The 17,866-nt window shown below is 50.5% G+C and overlaps 1 protein-coding gene across 12 annotated transcripts in view; it reads right to left on the bottom strand.

Annotated features, from left to right (window-relative positions):
- Positions 1-677: 677 nt before the first annotated feature.
- Positions 678-17,866, bottom strand: part of PHKA2 (phosphorylase kinase regulatory subunit alpha 2) — a 58,260-nt gene continuing 41,071 nt past the window's right edge. For 3 of the 12 annotated variants that reach the window (XM_028482897.2, XM_028482894.2, XM_028482893.2), the window contains 14 exons: positions 15,215-15,303; positions 14,080-14,213; positions 13,515-13,671; positions 12,293-12,372; positions 12,021-12,099; positions 11,791-11,920; positions 11,104-11,205; positions 8,396-8,514; positions 7,586-7,615; positions 6,299-6,352; positions 4,256-4,426; positions 2,648-2,887; positions 1,788-1,988; positions 678-1,328 (listed from right to left, as the gene is read on the bottom strand). In XM_028482897.2, coding sequence (XP_028338698.1) covers positions 1,158-1,328; positions 1,788-1,988; positions 2,648-2,887; positions 4,256-4,426; positions 6,299-6,352; positions 7,586-7,615; positions 8,396-8,514; positions 11,104-11,205; positions 11,791-11,920; positions 12,021-12,099; positions 12,293-12,372; positions 13,515-13,671; positions 14,080-14,213; positions 15,215-15,303 — 1,757 coding nt within the window. In that variant the 3' untranslated portion in view covers positions 678-1,157. Of the gene's footprint in view, positions 1,329-1,787; positions 1,989-2,622; positions 2,888-4,255; positions 4,427-5,811; positions 5,926-6,298; positions 6,353-7,585; positions 7,616-8,395; positions 8,515-11,103; positions 11,206-11,790; positions 11,921-12,020; positions 12,100-12,292; positions 12,373-13,514; positions 13,672-14,079; positions 14,214-15,214; positions 15,304-17,866 lie in introns of those variants that run through there. The other 9 variants (XM_007106923.4, XM_028482895.2, XM_007106924.4 and 6 more) reach the window with 9 other exon arrangements.

The following is a 17,866-nucleotide window of genomic DNA, read 5'->3' on the forward strand; positions in this document are numbered from 1 at the left end:
GTCATGCCCACCCCCCATCCCCGTAAGACGCCTGGAGAGAAAGTCCATCCATCAGGACCTTGGCAAAGAAAGACTGGCGAGGCCCTGCCCCATCAGGATCTGTCCTCACTCCTCTGCATTCAAGGCCTCCAGCCACACCCCACCCGAGAGCCTTAAGGCAAAAGTGCTGCTGTGAGAAGGACCTGAGGCCCCAGCCTGGCTCTGCCGCAGAGGGAAGCACTGTTTGTTTCTAAGCACACCATGCACTTCTGTGGCGTCTGGTGCTGCAGACTCATCACGTGGCTCCCCCAGAACACGGCGGACGTGCCGCTCCCTGCCGGCCATCACCCCATGAGAGGGGCGGGGGGCACAGGCTTTCCAGAGGGACTCCCTGCCTACGCCAGCCCCAAAACAACAGTTGGCTCAGCTATAAGAAGAGTTGGCTTCTCCTCTGCCTTTTTTTTGGGGGGGGGGGGGGGTTAGATTCTGGAAGATGATGTGGGATTTTTTTCATAAGGCAGGAGAAATCCCTGACTCACGGGTGGCCAAGATAAAATCCTTGAAGACCATGAGCCAAAGTTAAGTGGGAGCCATTTTCTAAATCTTGGTGAAAGAGAATTGTCGCGCAAAGGCAGGTAGCTATGCCAATAAGACAGCAACAGGCCAAGAAGGAAAGCAAGGCACAAGAAAACCAAACCTCTGCAGAGTAAGTTGTTGTTCTATTTGCTAAACAAACATTTTGACCCACAGACAGACTGTACCCTGTTAAGATGTGCCCCTTGTCAAGGTCCGCAGCTGCTGGAAGGATCTTTCCATCTTGAAGATGTGTTACTAGCTCATTGAACCTGTTCGGTAACTCTGCGAAAGCCAACTTAAGCTGCCTTCTCCCTTCACTCTGCACTCAGAAGAGACCAATTTCCGATACCTCCTCAGACTCCAGGAGACCAGATGCTGTGACACATTCATTTTGCTGGAAAGTTTAAGACGATGATTCCAGGGTGCTCCTCGGGGCGGGCACAGGATTCTGCGGCTTGGACGTATACTGCTTTCAGGTGTGTCGCTGCCATCTCCTCCCTGCCAGTGCTTCTGATGGGAAATGCTTTTGTGACAGCACAGGGGCTCTTGGGGAACACAAGAAAGTTCCCATGAGAAAGTGACAGACTCAGAGCACCGAGGCCCTATTGCATCTGGCAGCCTGAATTGGGCAGCAGTTCCTGCAAATGAGAAGCCACTGCCTTCGTTAGGTAGGTCATTGTCCCGTAAGCCCCGCTGGGAGCACTGTCGTAAAAGAAGTGGCAAATGCCCGTGGCTTGGTCCTTCTCCAGCGTGTCCGTGGCACCGATCGACATCTGCAGCAGGAAAGGGCAGAGGCAACACGTGAGCAGAGCTGGCGCTCCCAGCCTAACAGGGGGACAGATGGCCTCTGCTCTGGGCACCGTGTCCCCACCCGCCCGAGTTGGCAGCACATCACTGATTCTAGGATGAGAGGACGGCTTCTTCTAGCTCGACTTTGGTGCCGGCTAAGTGGTTGGTTTACTTGGGGCCAGACACGTCGCGAGGCTGGTGCTGGCACTAGAACCTATGCTGAAACGGGCCTGTCCATCTCCAAAGGTCTTTAGCTCTCCCAGTGGCCACTGTGCCATTTTCAAACCAAACGGTTGACATTTTCCCACCATCTGTGATGACATTATCTTTATTCGAGAATATTCTTTCCTATTGGTCACAGGATCTCCAGCCTCGACAGAGATAAATGCCAGCCAACCCGGCTGCCTGCCTCGGTCCCCCGCCTGGGCTCTGGGCACACCCACCTGGTCCTGCAGGAACAGCTGGTTGGCCATGTGCACGATCTGGTCCACATGGATGATGCCCCCAATGCTGTTCATCTCCGTGTCCGAGAGCAGCGCCAGCACCATGATGGCCTCCACCAGCAGCTGCCGGTACTCAGGCTGCGGCACTCGGTTCAGCACCGACTCAACGTGGACGGCAAACTTGATCTCCTGTGGGGTCATCTGCCAAAGGGACCAGCAGGGGGTCACGAGTGAACAGTCCTGTCACCCACGCTGCCCACAGCACCCAGTGGCTCAGCATAAATGCTGCCTCCTTTCTGGCCACTTTGCTAATTCTGCCCACAGGACTCCTCTGGAGCAGGAAGCGGAAAGCTCTGCCCTGGGCGACAGTCAGCCTTGTCCTAGCATTAGTCACCTATCCCGCTGGACTGCGACTTCCAGGGGCAGGCCGTTTCTTATTTCTCTTTCTTCATTATTCCTTGTGGTGCATAGCATGGTGCCCTGGGTGGTGTAAAAACTAAAAGATCAATTTTTTTAAAAGAATGAATGGGGGAAAGAAACCAGGGAAGATAACTGTTCTCTGCCGTGGGTCCCATGAGCATGGCATGCAACTTTGCTCTTCTCTTAAGAGAGTTTTCAAAAACAAATCTAAAGGTGTCGATAGTCCAGACATGCTGTTTCTGAGGGGAAAGAGAAAAGATGAGGCTAACAAATGTGGGGTAAAAAACTTTGCAAAACTTGAGGGTTAAGTGTCTAGAAAGAGTGGATCTACAAATGCCCCTGTCTGTATGTAACAAGCATGAAAGAAGGGCGAGTGGTCAGAGTCCAAGAAATAAAGCACTTGGTGAAAACTCACGGCGTTCGGGTTTTTCCCATCCTACCTCTCGCGTCGTCGAGGATGGGAGCACATAACCGTCGATGGACAGACCGTGGCACTGGAGGCAGAACACGCATTTCACATTTCTGTCAGATTCCAGGACGTGATTAAAAACGGCGCGCACACACTCAAGTCGCTCTGCCCTGGAAGCCAGCACGAGGACTGGAACACGCCAGACTGTCGGAGTTATTTTTAGAGGGCTTGTTCTCACTGCCCACAGGCTGTGTTTTTCGATGGAACAATTCTAGGGAACCAGCACGCATCGTTCAGATCTCACCCGAACAACGCCCCAGGGAGCTGCCGGGTCCTCCTCTGTGGGAGCTCCGAGTTTCACTCGGCACCCCGGCCCTGGCGGCTGAGAGGCCCCCTTTGGTGCCAGATAAAGGGAGATGTGCATGTTTCCTGCTGGCGAAGTGATACTTCTATGCCTTTGCAGGCATCTATTTTTGAGATTTCTATAATAAGCACCAATCACAAAAGACTAGAGCACATGCACGCACACGCACACCCATGTATATAAATAACCAGCGCTGGCTCAATACAAAATGCTGCTTTTTCATAATAAAAGCGTCTTGGTATGAAGCCGGTGGAAGCCCAGCCCCAGGAACAGTTCTGGGCTCACGGGCTGCCTCCTGACTCCCTGTGCCCTGGAGACAGCAGCTGCGCCGCCTCCGGCCCCAGTGGGCTGAGGATGCAGCGGCAGCAAACGCTCCTTCCTCCTGACACGAGGCCTCTTCGGGCCCTGCCCCCACGTGGGGACCGGAGTTCAGCTGTGAGGACAGGGACCCCTCTGACCTCTCCATGCCCAGCTCCACGAGAAAGACCTCACAGGGGACATAACGCAGCCGAATGGGGCGGGGGCTGTGGCTTTGGGAAGGGGCTGCAGTACGGGGTCTTAGGGATGCCTTTTCTCTCCTCACCTCTTCTACTGTGAAATGAGCTAACAAAAATAGTTTAGGGAAAAACTCGGTCCTGCCTGTGGTTCTTGGTTTGCACAGAAGCTTCTAATGGAGGCAGACAGTCCCTCTGGTGGGGCCCAGGGAGACACCGGGACGCTCTGAGGCTGATGTGGGAGCGAGACAGGAGGTGGTGCAGGGACCAAGGGGTGTGGCTCCTGCGGCCGTCCTGGGTCAGCCGGGTTACGGCGTTTCATCCAGAGCTTTCCCTGCCTTCTCTGGTTCCTGCCTACCTTCTGACTTTTCTGCATTCCTAAAATACGTCAAAGGTGGCCCCCCACAACCTGGGCTGCCACCTTATCTTGTTGGGCTTCCAGCCAGCGTTTCTCAACCAGTGGCAGTTTGCCACCCAGGGGACACTCGGCAACGTCTGGGGACATTTTGGTTGTCACACTGGGGGAGGGGGTGCTACCAGCATCTAGCGGGTGGAGACCAGGGATGTCGCTTAACATCCCACAATGCACAGGGCAGCCCCGGAAGTGAGAATTACCCAGCCCCAAATGTCAGTGGTGCCGAGGGGGGAGAAACCCTGCTCTAGGCCGTGAGCTACCTAAGGTTGGGGGTTATGCACCTGTTCTGCAGCCGCCTGCTACCCGTAGGTGCCGGCACGCCTGAGCACCAGTGCCTATGGAATGCAGCACAGTGGCCAAGCTCACCTTCTGAAGGATCTTCCACACCTTCTGGTAGAATCCCACGGGGACCCTGTTGATGGCCCCGTCCAGCCTTCTCCTGCGCAGCCACTGGCCCTGCCGCTCCCCCCAGCCGATGTGATGCCCACCTGAGTCTGACGATGACGTGCCCGTGGGTGAGGATGGGGTGCTGGACCTCTGCAAGACAGAAAAGGCGCGGCCTTCAGAAGCCTCACGGCCGGCACCCCACGGCAGTGCTGGTCACCGAGAGGGCAGCTCCGTAAACTAGTCACCGCCACCAGCTGGGTTCACTCCTTCCTGCCCCGGTTCGTTTACTGAGCTCCTTCCGTGCACTCCTCCCAGCCCCCAAGAGGTAGTACAGCATCAGAGGCCCCTGACCCAACGGAGAGGGCGAGCAGGTCAGGGGGCGGGGTCGGGGGGGGGGCTGCGAATCCCGACTCCACACCGGCTGCTCTAGTCTCTAACTCGCCGCGAGCGCGCTCAGCCTCATCTGAGCAGCGGGGCACAGGTGCGCACCCCGAGTGCAGATGTGGGAAACCCTGGGAGCACGCCCGGCAGTGGGGTCAGCAGGCACTGCTGCTGGAGGGCTTGGGGAGGCCTCGGACCTGGAGGAGGTGACTCCTCGGGCGCCGCAGCCCACGGAGAGGACCTGGAGGGGAGGTGACTCCTCGGGCGCCGCAGCCCACGGAGAGGACCTGGAGGAGGTGACTCCTCGGGCGCCGCAGCCCACGGAGACCAACGCCACAGTGACCGCTTTCCTCCTGCGGTGCCGTGGAGAGTGGTGGTCACTCCCCTGCGGTGCAGCCGCCACGAGAACACGACACAGCGCAGGGCAAGGCTCTGGAGCCCTGGAAGGAGGGAAGGCTGGAACCCACGTTTGTGGAGGGGCCTCAGCGACTATAGTATTTCCACCTTCCTTTCCAATCGCTTTCTACTTTGCCTGTTCTCAGCACGGCGCTTTAGCCTAATTTGGGGCCATGACCGCCTCCGAGCCGGGAGCCTTTGCTGAAGCAGGAGGGGTATCACCACCTTCCCACCTCCTCCCCGAGGCTGGATTTATTCCGGCCTCCACGAGGGAAGCACTGGGGCAGGGCCAGCAGTTCTGCTTCTGCCTCGGGAGCTGCAGGCCCGCCCACGACTGCGGAGGCAGCTCTGAGAGGCTCCCGGAGGGGCCTGAGACCAGGCCTGAAAGCGGTTCCCTCAGCGGCGACCTCCCTGCGGCAGAGCTCACACCTGCTTTCTTCCCGTGGATGGATTCTCACCCCTTGGCCTCTGGGCCAGGGAAGAGATAACCTTCATCCTTACACATTATCTTTGCTCTGGACTATCTGGCGCTTTCATTTCTCAGTGTGCCACATCAAATTTAAAGGTTAAAAAATGAAATCCCAATGTTAAGCAGGCTAGCAGGGCAGGAGTCTTCTTGGAGCGTGCATTGTGACTTCGTCGGATCTTATTTTGAAAAGGCTGTTAGGCTGGGTTATTCCATTGGGCTCATTACTGCCATTTAAATATGGCAACAATTAGATACAAATAAAAGTAATTACAGCCACACTCATCGATGACTCAGCTGGTTTTCTGCTTCCAGTTTCGGGAGGAAGATTCAGACTCGCCTCTGCAATTAGAACAGTTCCTAGTCCTCCATCTCATCTGGGGCCTCAAGCCAAGCGGGGGGCATTCTGCATACAAAGTGCCAATCAGCACGTGCAGGCAGCGGTTCACCCCCATGACTCAACAGAAAGGCGCATAACCACTGCCTCGAAAGTTCCAGAAGCTCCTGGGAATTGGTGAGCAAAGTGCTCCTCAGTCACACCCCACCGAGGAGCATAAGCAGAGAGCTCAAGACGGAAAAGCAGAGCTCGGCTCCACAAGTTCTCGGCTTGCTTTCTCGCCTCTACTCATAATCATAGTCAAGTGGAAACACTTAAACCTGTCCACATCTTCGGGAGTTAGGGAGGTGGTGGGGGGCGCGAGAAGGGCAACGAGAGGATTGAGACACCGTAAACGAGAAGGAGGTGGCCAAGAGGACACTGGCTGGGACACACTGTTTACCACAGACTCGGAGGAGCGGGCGCTGCCGGATGGGGCCTGGCTCACAGAAAAGAGCTACAAAACAAAGAGAGGCCACTCAGTCACGTGCAGTGACACCAAAGGATGCATGCAGAGAGAAGGAACATAGAACAGCCTCAGAAACAGCCGAGGAAGGAAGAGGCAGAGGATGCGGGTGGCCAGAAGTTCTCACTCACACACCCCCCCCACACCCCAGGCAGATGGCCTGCAGCGCAGCGGGCAGAGCTCTGGGCTCGCGCAACAGAGGTCCCGGGAAATGCTTTCTCTGAGTGTGAAGTGTTCCCATATCTAGTCAGATGTGGAGGGTGCCTCATCAAGTTAGGACACGACTTATTTTCCAAACTCCCAGCCATGAAATGCTAATCTTTTATGTTAATTTTGGAAAGAGAATATAAATTTCTTTGACGTAAGTGGCCAAATACAAAACTTGTCCTGGCTAACTGAATCTAAACCCATCAAAGAAAAAAGGTGATCATTTTGTCCCCATAACATGCAAGGACAACATTAAATGGAGACGGAAGGAACCACCCATATTCAGCCACAGTCAGCTGCCATCAGGAGGTAGGTAACAAGAGGGACGGTGCCACCGAGTGGTGGGCAAAGGAAGATGTTTGGAAAATCTGTTCCTTACTCGGAAAGAGCATAAATTCGAATGAGACAGCACGGACGTTTTTCCCTGGGACAACACAGAGAATCCGCGTGTCACTATATGACTCCTCTGAGCTCTCCCACAGAGACATTAAATCATTAGGAAAGGGACTCTGATCTTCTGGATGGAGGAGGCGAAGGAAGTATGTCACAAGGGTGACATAAAAGAACAGTATCCTTACATTTTTTTTTTCCTTCCAGGGTTAAATTCCCCCAGGCAATCTAGGGACAGGAAGTAGCAGTATTCTTTCTACTGCTATAATCAGTGACCACAATCTACTTGTCCCTATTTCTTCCCCTTTTTTGAACAGAAACTCCTGCCGAGGCAGAACCCGGGACCATCTCTTTCACATACCCTCCTGTAAAATCCAAGAGTCTGATACATGGATTTGTTGTAAGGCGCAGGGCAAGGTCATTTCTCTTGCTTTCAAGTCCAGTGCTCTGCCTGTCCCCAGGGCTGCCTCCCACAGCCCGCAGAGTCCCCTCCACCCAAGCATGTTGGATGCGCAGAACCGTTCTCCACGCACTCAGACTCTCTGTACTCACAGCCTTCCTTTCCCCATTCAAGCCAGAAAGAACATGAAGCACAGTAAAGGAGGAAACAAGACAAAGACGTTTCACCTGTTCATCAGCACTAAATCGCCTAGTCATCTGAAAGTAAAAATACATCAGAAAATAAACAAAAACCAGTTTCAAATCAAGGATGCCTTACTACTACTATCACCCTCTAGATTATCCAAGGAAATGTTGCTCCAGATGCAGGGTGTGACCCTCAGTGCCTCACAGACTCAATCTACTGAGTCATCATTTGAAATGGAGAAGAACATCCGAGTGCGTCTCTCACTGCAGGTCATGGTCAGAAGGAAACTATTTCCTACTGTAGATCACTGTCAAGTCCTACCACAGTAACTGGCACATTAGGACTGAAAGGCCGTTGACTTGCAGTCCTGTGGGATCAGTTGAGAAGGAATTCATTGTGAATTAAATAAAGGTGAGCACAAAAGAGACACCTGTGGATGGTGGACAATAAAGGTATCACGAGCATTCCATTCCATTTCTAGACTCCTCTCTCTGTTTCACTTGAAGGACACATTTCATGGAGAGAAGATTCAGTTACCTTTTGGGCGGCTCTACTGTTTAAATGGATGTGATCCATTTGAAGGACCAGTTCTCGGCAACAGGCAAACACGGGGAAGGGTATTTTCCAGAATGCTCGCATTAACACCTTAACGTTAAGGATGAGCATGTGTGGGTGCACGTGAGTGGCTCTGGGATGTCTGAGTACAGGGTGTGTTCAGATTCCAGGACAGAAGGGATGGCACATCCTTTGCAAAGCAGGCTGTACCCTGCATGCCTTGGGTTTCTATCACTTTCTGAGTTGAGCCCAGATAGGAAGGCCACTTCCTTCCTGGCGCCCAGAGCTCTTCTTACCTGTTTCATCTCACTCCTCAGCCTGTTGATGCCACTCCTCTCGGTTTTGGTGACTCCAGTATGTCCCACCTCATGGATGGAGATGGCAGGGCTGGACGTGGAGGAATGGATAGGCCGCACTGGAGGGGAAACACACATGGTTCTTAGAAACAATATTTTGTCCACCCTGAGAGGAATACATGCATGTGCTTATTTTTTTAATTTCTTATTTTATTTTATTTTATTTATTTTATTTTTGGCTGCGTTGGGTCTTCGTTGCTGCGTGCGGGCTTTTCTCTGGTTGTGGTGAGCGGGGGCTACTCTACTCTTCGTTGCGGTGCGCGGGCCTCTCATTGCGGTGGCTTCTCGTTGCTGAGCACGGGCTCTAGGTGTGCAGCCTTCAGAAGTTGTGGCTCGCGGGCTCTAGAGCACAGGCTCAGTAGTTGTGGCACACGGGCTTAGCTGCTCCACAGCATGTGGGATCTTCATGGACAAAGGACCGAACCCGTGTCCCCTGCATTGGCAGGCGGATTCTTAACCACTGCACCACCAGGGAAGCCCGCATGTGCTTATTTTTATCCACGTCTCCCTCTCCCACTCGACCATGCACTCCGTTACAGGTGGCCGTGTCTGCCCTGGCCAGCGCTCTGTTTCCAGCACCTGGGGCAGCGCCTGCTACACGGCACAGGCTCAATATGTGTTTGAGTGAATGGGTGACAGAGTGAACATCACTTAAGCAGCATGCAGAAAACAGAGTGGCCAGAAAACCCTTCAATGATTTGGATATGTTTTTTAAAATAATTTTTTACTTCTCCAAATGCACCCCCCCTTCCTTGCAGAAAACTGAGACCACCTAATTAAGGTCCAGCCTTGGGGCCGGAGAGGGAAGTCCTGGGAGAACAAGCCGACCAAAGGCTGGAGGTGGCGAAGACACACAGAAGGGGCAGGGAGGATCCGTCACCTGGCTCCACTCTGCTGCCCGCCCTGCCCCCACTAACCGGTTCTCCGCGGTGTGCTCACAACGATCATTCTTAAAGGCACGTGTGACCATGTTACTGTCCACTTGGAATCCTTCTTCAGGTTAAAAGCCCTGTCTTCAGGTTAAAGCCTCACAGGGGCACACAAAGCCCTACCGACTTGAGCCCACCCGCCCCTCTTAGCTGTCCCCTCCAGGCCAGCCACTCAGCACTGCACATTGCACAGGCAGCTCCCTCCTGGCCCGCCTGCTCCCCTCTGCCAGGTGTGTCCTCTCCTTCTGCAGGCCCGACTCTAAGGTCATTTCCTCGGGCAGCATCCTCTGCATGCCCTGTCTTCCCACGCCGCCCCACCCCCGAAGCCATGGGAGTAGAGCACTGCCCAGAGGAGTAGGGACAAATAAGGGGCCAAAGAACAGCACAGAGGGAGGACCCACAAAGGAGACACGACGATTCGCCAGAGAGGGAGGAGGGACACCGGGAGAGTGGAAAACAGAACCCAAAGGGGTCTGGGAAGCTACAGTGGGGCCTGTATAGGGTGGGCATTAGCTGAAAATACTCATCTCAGACATCTCAGGATATAATAAAAATTCTAAGACTATTTGAGTTTCCTGATTTATAAAAATTGAACAATTACAAAGGACAATTAACAAATGATGCTACACGCAAAAAGACAGAACCTCTTCTGGCCTTGCTTGCAATTAGACATATTTATGGTTTCAAGTGACATTACTCTGTTCCTGGTTTCATAAGCTTCTCTAGCTTTGTATCTAATAACAATTTTTAGTAATTATCTGTGTCAAACCACATATTTTGATGAGCAGCACACATTAAATATTAATCTTATATATTTACACTTCAAGGATTGTGCACTTGAAAGAACTGGAAATTACTTTTGGAAAAGGATCTTGAGCATTCCTCAGGAAAGGAGAAAACCCACCAAAACACATCTGATCGCACGATGCCGGTTTTGTTTGCCTGCTGGCTCCCACTCTAAAGAAAAGATCCGAAGTACCCAATGTCCTTATTAAATAAAAAGAATGACAGCCCACACTGCATTACTTTGGCTTGATGAAATAAGTCCACAAATGTGTCTGCAAATCATTTCACTTTATTATGAGGAGGGTAAATGATAATTGCTTCAATTATAATTAGGGAGCATTTGAGAACAGAATTCCACCAGGACTTGGGCGATTATATTTCCTAGCACTGCAAACAGGGTTCCAGTACAGACAAAAAGTGAGAGAGAGCAAGAAGGGGACGAGGCAAACACACTCAGCAAGAAGGTGCTGTGAAGCCGCGGAGGGCTTTTATCTGGGCCCACGAAGGGTGATGGGGGTCTAACTGAAAACCAACCCACACTAAAGGTGGGGCACTCAGGTGCTGGGAAAAGACAGCCCTTGCATGCTGACACCTTGGTCACCTCACCTGCTCCTAACCCCTGTGCACAAGTGACAGTGCCTGGACCAACTGCAGAAGGAGGGAGGCCGCAGGCCAGGGTGTGCACCACGCCCACATGGGACCACAGCTCTCCCAGCCAGCCCACGAGGGGTCACAAAGCCCTGCAAGTCACAACCTTAAACCTAGAACTCTGTCCATCTCAGTGAAGTAGGAACCTTATACCCAAACATTATGTCCCGAATCGCGTTTACTGATGTTGATCTGTATAGAAATGAAGCAGTTCCAGGCCACACTGCACATGTCAGTCAAGCCCCCTCTGACCCCCTCCCCTCAGTAAGACGGGCATTTACTTACCGCTTCTTTCAACACCAAACTCTTTTCCACTTAAAATATGGTGTAGGAGATTTTTCATATCGAAAGGGCTGAGGTTCATCAAACTTTCAGAAGCTTCTTCTCCTAAAAACAAACATCGTGTAAGTGTCCCGACACAGGACTGGTGGCAGGGGAAGGTAGAGTCGCGTGGGCATGGGGGGGTGGTGGAGACAAAGGGTACTGTGGGACGTCTCCCTGCTCAGGATTACCTCTCTACTGCTTCAGAAGTGAAAGGTACTGATCCTTGGTGATTCTAAATGCTGCTATTTAAGTTGTATATTTTCTTAACTCAGATGCATAATTTTTCACACTGTAATAACCCCCAATGTTGGAATGCATCTTGCAGTTGATTTACATATTTAAATTGGTAGGATTTCTCCCAGCAGAGGTTTTATGAAATGGGGAGTGACATCTTACCACAAGGAGAAACAGTAAGGAACTCAGCTGTCAGGAGCAGAGCAGAAGATTCTAGTGCCTCATTTTCCCTAACCTATGAAATTCAACGCCCTGTGCTGGATGGTTTGGTGGAAGTTACATCTGAACGAGAGAATCTGGTGAAGCCACGAGCCCACCCAAAGGCTCAGAAGCCCTGGTTCCAGAATACTTGGGCAGGGCTCCCCAGGGGCGGATGGGTGCAGAAGCTGTGGGAGCCGCGCATCAGAATCGCACCTGAACAGTTCAGGCTCCGCGCCAGCTCCGTGGCCATCACCTGAATGATGAGTCCAATCCGGAGCCTGAGCATCTCCACGAAGAGGCTGGGCTGTGCCCTGACATACATGGCCAGGTAAACCACAATCTCCTGACACAGACATACGTGGAGACAGGGCTTCAGAGACTAGCTGGTGGCGGAGAAGCCCCTGCTGCCCAGAGATAGCCCTGCCCCTCCGTGGCCAGCTGACCTGTGTGAGGACGGCGATGCTGATGTCCTGCCCGCTGGCTTCGTAGATGAGTTCTGTGAGCTCCTCGGGGGGAAGAGGCCTAGGAAGGAGCATCAGGACACAAACACCATGAAAGATGCCTCCTAGTCCTCTATGGAATATCCTCATTTTCCTGCTGGAAATGCTCGAGTGACAGTGTCTATAAAAAGACTCTTCCTGAATGGCGGACAGCACTGATGTTTTCCCCCCAGGTACCAACCCCCAACCCTGAGGCCCCCAGGTTGAAGACTTACGCAGAGATGGTCTTCTCCCGGGGTTCTGGCGGCAGGCCCACCGTGAGCTGCTTCTGGTGCGACAGCAGGTCCGTGCAGGCCTACACATTTAGGAAAAGGGTGAGGGGGAGAAAGATTAGCAAAGCCGGTGGGGAAGGATCACTGCCAGTAAGACAGACATTTACCTTTACAAACTTTATGACCCATGATTCTATTTATTTGAAAATTCATACACAGACCCCAGACTGAGCAACCCAGCCAGAGTTGGGTCCCCGTGATCTTTGTGTCCCCAAAATGTGGCCCTGGACCTGGCTCTGCAGGGCCTATTAGTGGGTATTTTATGCTCACCCCCTGTAGCAAACACACTGGATTCCCTGATATTCCATAAGGAGGATGACTTGCTGTGAGTCCTAAAATACTGATGTTAAGAGTTAATGACCGTATTACAGTCCTAAATTGCCAGTTTCCCCATTATTCACATATAATAAATACCATCACCTTACTAAAACAGTGAACTTGGGGGCTTCCCTGGTGGCGCAGTGGTTGAGAATCCGCCTGCCAATGCAGGGGACACGGGTTCGAGCCCTGGGCCGGGAAGATCCCGCATGCCGCGGAGCAACTAAGCCCGTGCGCCACAACTACTGAGCCTGCGCTCTAGAGCTCATGAGCCACAACTACTGAAGCCTCCGTGCCTAGAGCCCATGCTCTGCAACAAGAGAAGGCACCGCAATGAGAAGCCCACGCACCACAATGAAGAGCAGCCCCCACTCGCCACAACTGGAGAGAGCCCGTGTGCAGCAACGGAGACCCAATGCAGTCATAAAATAAATAAATAAATGAATGAATGAATGGGCAAAAAAAGAACTTGAATGTCACAGAAAGCAATTCTGGATTTTGCAGGGCCTTGGGGTTAAAATACTGATGATGACTGTATTGCAGATGTGCAGAAAAAAGAGAGCTCTGTTTAAGAGGGTGCCGGGCCACAGAGCATTTTCATTTTATTTCTTGGTAAACCCTTTTCTGCCGCTAAGAAGTAACAAAACTAATCAACTTGAATTTCACTTCCTCCGCCTGTCTTCCAAGAGCAGTGGGCGGTCAGGACAGAAGGACCAGCTCCGTCTGTATATTAAACAACGCGTTTCCTTTACAAATGGAGGTGCTTGCCTCCAGCTTTCATAATAGGAAGAGGGTACTGGGCTAGAAAGGACAAACAGACACCCTTCACGTGCATGGTTGCTCTGACCTCAGCCAGAACCTCCACTTTCTTCTTGAGTAGGCCAGAGATGTAGCGGATCAGACCCCACTCCTGGTTCAAGCCAGCTTTTCCATAGAGCTCGCTGAGGAGGTTGTGAACAGTGACCCCATGCTGTCCAGAGAGATTTGTGTCCCAGCCAGGACCCCTGTCAAGAGATGGAAAACCCCAGAAGTATGGCCCAGAACGTTTCAAGGCCAGATTCTCTTGCAATAGAGCTCAGTTGGCAGGGAGGGGAATGAATCACCACGCATTCTGCCAAGTGCTTGGGGGCTTCCCAGTGCCTGTGAGTCTCACCGAGAGGGCTGCGTCGTCTTCTGTCTATTTGAAACAGAAGCCTAACATCAGGAAATGGTGAGATCCTGGCCTCACCCAGCCTTCTCATCTTGGGAGGGCAACACTAGTAGGTAGAGAAGGGGATGGGAGTCTGTTCACGGTGAGTCTGGGTAGCTTGGGTGACTATGACCATGATGTGGCTTGCTGGAAGGCCAAGAAGCCTAGGACAAAGAGCAAGGAGAATAGAGAAAGCTCAACCTAGTGAAGACCACCCACTTACTTTATTACATACAGAATGTACAGAATGTCCGCTTGGTCCTGTAGGTTCGAACAATCTTTTAGCTGCTCAGCCAGCTTCTCACAGTCTACGTTGCCGTGGTCATCTCTGGGAAACCGGAAGTCATCTTCGGGGGCCTGTCCATACAAACGCCAAAAAGCAGGGGATGGGGGCTGAGCATGCGAACTTCCAGAAGATCAGGAAGCGACACGCCAACCTGGTCTCGGAACTCTGCTGCTGTGCTATGCTTCAGGTTTTCATTGTATCTTTTGGGGCTTTTTGTTTATATTTGATCAGTGGATCATTGTGTTAGTGGATGTCTGCAAGAGACTGAACTGAACAGGTTAAAATATGTGTAAATTTTATTTATGTAAAGGTCAAAAACAGGCAAAACCAACCCCTGGTGTTAGAATTCATGCTAGCAGTTACCTTTCAAGTGAAGGGGGAGGAAGCGACCGGGAGGGACACAAAGGGCGCTTGTTACGCACACCGGTCTTTTGGCTCAGTGATAATTCATTGAGCTCTATACTTATATTTTATATACTTTTCTCTATATATGTTAAACTTCAATAAAAATTTTTTGAAGGCAAAACACACCAAAAAATATGTGAATTTTAAAAAACCTAAAATTGTGGTTAGGTTAAAATAGTCTCCAACAGACGCTGAATCTTTCCGATGATAAAATCAAAGGGAACTTTGGATAAAATAACAAATTATGGGAACTAGTGGGGAACACCCTGGGATTTTATTCTCCAGAGGAATCTTTTTCTGGTTTTGTGCCCTGCTCCGCCAGTAGCCCGGCTTTGGCTGGCTGGCACAGATAGAACAGGGCTGGTAGTGAGCTAGCTCATTTCCTCAAATGTGACACAGATTCTGATGAGTAGGCAGGATGTCAGTAGCCATCTTCTACACGCAAAATATAAAGGTTTGCATCAGATTCAGTGTGCATACTGACACAAACCAGAAGCCAGACAGCTAAGTGAGTGGGTGCACATCAAAACCCAGAACTTCTAATCCTGAAAGTTCTGGATACCAAGAAATGTGCTCTTTTGAGTTGAACCATTTAAAAGAGTTCTTGGGGCCACACCAGCACCAAAGAACATTACACTTTTTGAAAAAGTGATTCTAAATACTTTACCTTTTTTAGGAGTGGCTGAGGAGAATCAACAAGATTCAGCGATTTACGGTGGGCACTTAGAACTTTAGTTGGCAAAGCCATGGGGACAACTAGAAACAAAAGAATAAAAAGAAAGCTCTTCTGAGCAGGAGGAAGGATAAAATACTTCTTTTAAGAGGTACGGTGGCTACTCCCTATTCAGTACAAACCAAATAAGGAATGGTTACTTACTTAGTTTCATTGATTTCAAAAAGAATTTTTCACGTGGCCACATCATGTGCTAACTCTGGAAGTAAGAAATGAGCAGGACGCAGATCTTGCTTTAAGGAGCTGAATTCCACTTTTCTCTCTTAGAATTCAGGGAAAACTACATAGCATCTAGGACTGGAAGGAGCCTTAGAAATGATTGAGTCCAACTTCTTTTTCTTTCAGATGTGGAAACTGAGAACCAGGGAGGGTTTGTCCAAGGTTTGTCCAATGACCTTGTCATTTGTCCAAGGTCACTGGCCTTCTCATAATCGAGGTGTACCAGCTTCCTGTCCACTGTGTGTTTCACTTTGCCACTGCTGGGTGTTAGTGCTTCTGTTTTTTAACCACCTTTAATTAATTAATTAATTAATTTTGGGGGCTGCGCTGTGCAGCCTGCAGGATCTTATTAGTTCCCTGACCAAGGATTGAACCTGGGCCCCAGCAGTGAAAGCACCGAGTCCTAACCACTGGACCATCGGGGAATTCCCCTTTTAACCACCTTTAGATGTTATCAGTATTTATTCATTAAGCCATCTCTGTCTGCCAGGGTATGTCATATCACCTTGGGAAAACGGGAAGCTTTCAAGGTAAAGATGAGATATATTTAAAAGGCATTTATAGGGCTTCCCTGCTGGTGCAGTGGTTAAGAATCCACCTGCCAATGCAGGGGACATGGGTTCAAGCCCTGGTCTGGGAAGATCCCACATGCCGCAGAGCAACTAAGCCCGTGTGCCACAACTACTGAGCCTGCGTTCTAGAGCCCGCGAGCCACAACTACTGAGCCTGTGCGCTGCAACTACTGAAGCCCACGTGCCTAGAGCCCATGCTCTGCAACAAGAGAAGCCACCACAATGAGAAGCCCACGCACCGCAATGAAGAGTAGCCCCTGCTCGCAGCAACTAAAGAAAGCACGTACACAGCAACGAAGACCCAACGCAGCCAAAAATAAAAAATAAATAAATTTAAAAATAAATAAAAGGCATCTATAGACCTTCAGGTAACACTAGTGGATTAAACATAAGTTTTAATTTTACTTCCTCTTAAACCTCCACTAACACTGCAAAAAATAATTTTAAAAAAGGTAAATCCTAAAGAACAGGGAAGCAGGAGAGAAGACAATAGTAACATTTTGGAAGTGGGAAAGCTGATGGATGAAAACATTTAGTAGACGCAAGGCAACCAAACCCAAGACTGCAGTGGGGAAAACCAAGAACCAGTCAGATTTATAACAGAGAATCCTCAGAAGTCTAAGGAGCTTGCTGCACCATGGACCTCTAGAACCTGGGGGTCCAGAGAGGGTAACCAAAAGAAGGAAGACGGAGAAGAAGGTGTGTGAGAGGCAGTGAGCTCCCTAGATGCCTTCTGCAACTCCACACAGCTTGGCATCTGCCTTGTTCACCCTGATAGAAGACTAGAAGGTCTCTCTGAAGAGGGTAAAAAGGGGTGGTATGTGTATCTCTGGAGGGGACGCTTACCCACATGTCTGAAGGTGTGGGTACATTCCTTGGGAGAATAAATGACTGTATAGCTCGAGGCAATCAGACCCTTACAGGTTACAAAGGAGACTGCCAAAGAGATTGTAGAACATCTCTGGGAAATCTGCCCCGCCTTCACCCATAAACCCGACAGGCCCCATTTACAGGTATAGGCTTGGAGATTCTTAGATGCATGAGCAGATAACCAAGGAACACCCAGCACTGGAGGAAAGACTCTATCTACTGTGGAAGACAGAAACCAATACAAACAGGAAAAATTGACTTGGAGGAAATGGAAACCATTTGGGGAGAAGAAAATGTAAAAACAAAAATAAAAAGCCCTGCCATTAATTCTTAGAGTAATAAGAACTATATTGCATTCATGAAACAAGAACAGATACAATTCAGAGAACAAAGATTTAAAACATGACAGCAAAAGTGGAAAAACTCAACTGAGCAGGTGGAACAAAAAGTTGAAGCAGTTGCCCTCAGAACAGATCAAAAGACAGAGAAATGGAAGACGGGAGAGAAACAATAAAGACTTCTTCAGGAGGTCAACACTGGAATCATAAAATACCAGAAAGAGAAGACAGAGAAAATGTAGGGAAGGAAATGAGTCAAGGAATTTTTCAGGAAAACTTTACAGGACTGAAAAACATAAATTTCCAGATAGAGAAGGCCCACTGAGTAGCCAACAACAGTGGATGAAAATACATCCAGAACAAAGCACATCATTGAAATTTCAGAACCTGAGAGTAGAGAAAATCCTAAAAACTTGGAAAGAGAATAACAGTTTATATTTCAAGGATCAAAAATCAGAATGGGCTTCCCTGGTGGCGTAGTGGTTGAGAGTCCACCTGCCGATGCAGGGGACGTGGGTTCGTGCCCCGGTCCGGGAAGATCCCACATGCCGCGGAGCGGCTGGGCCCGTGAGCCATGGCCGCTGGGC

Source organism: Physeter macrocephalus, chromosome 21 (genome assembly GCF_002837175.3).
Source record: "Physeter macrocephalus isolate SW-GA chromosome 21, ASM283717v5, whole genome shotgun sequence".
Taxonomy (NCBI): domain Eukaryota; kingdom Metazoa; phylum Chordata; class Mammalia; order Artiodactyla; family Physeteridae; genus Physeter; species Physeter macrocephalus.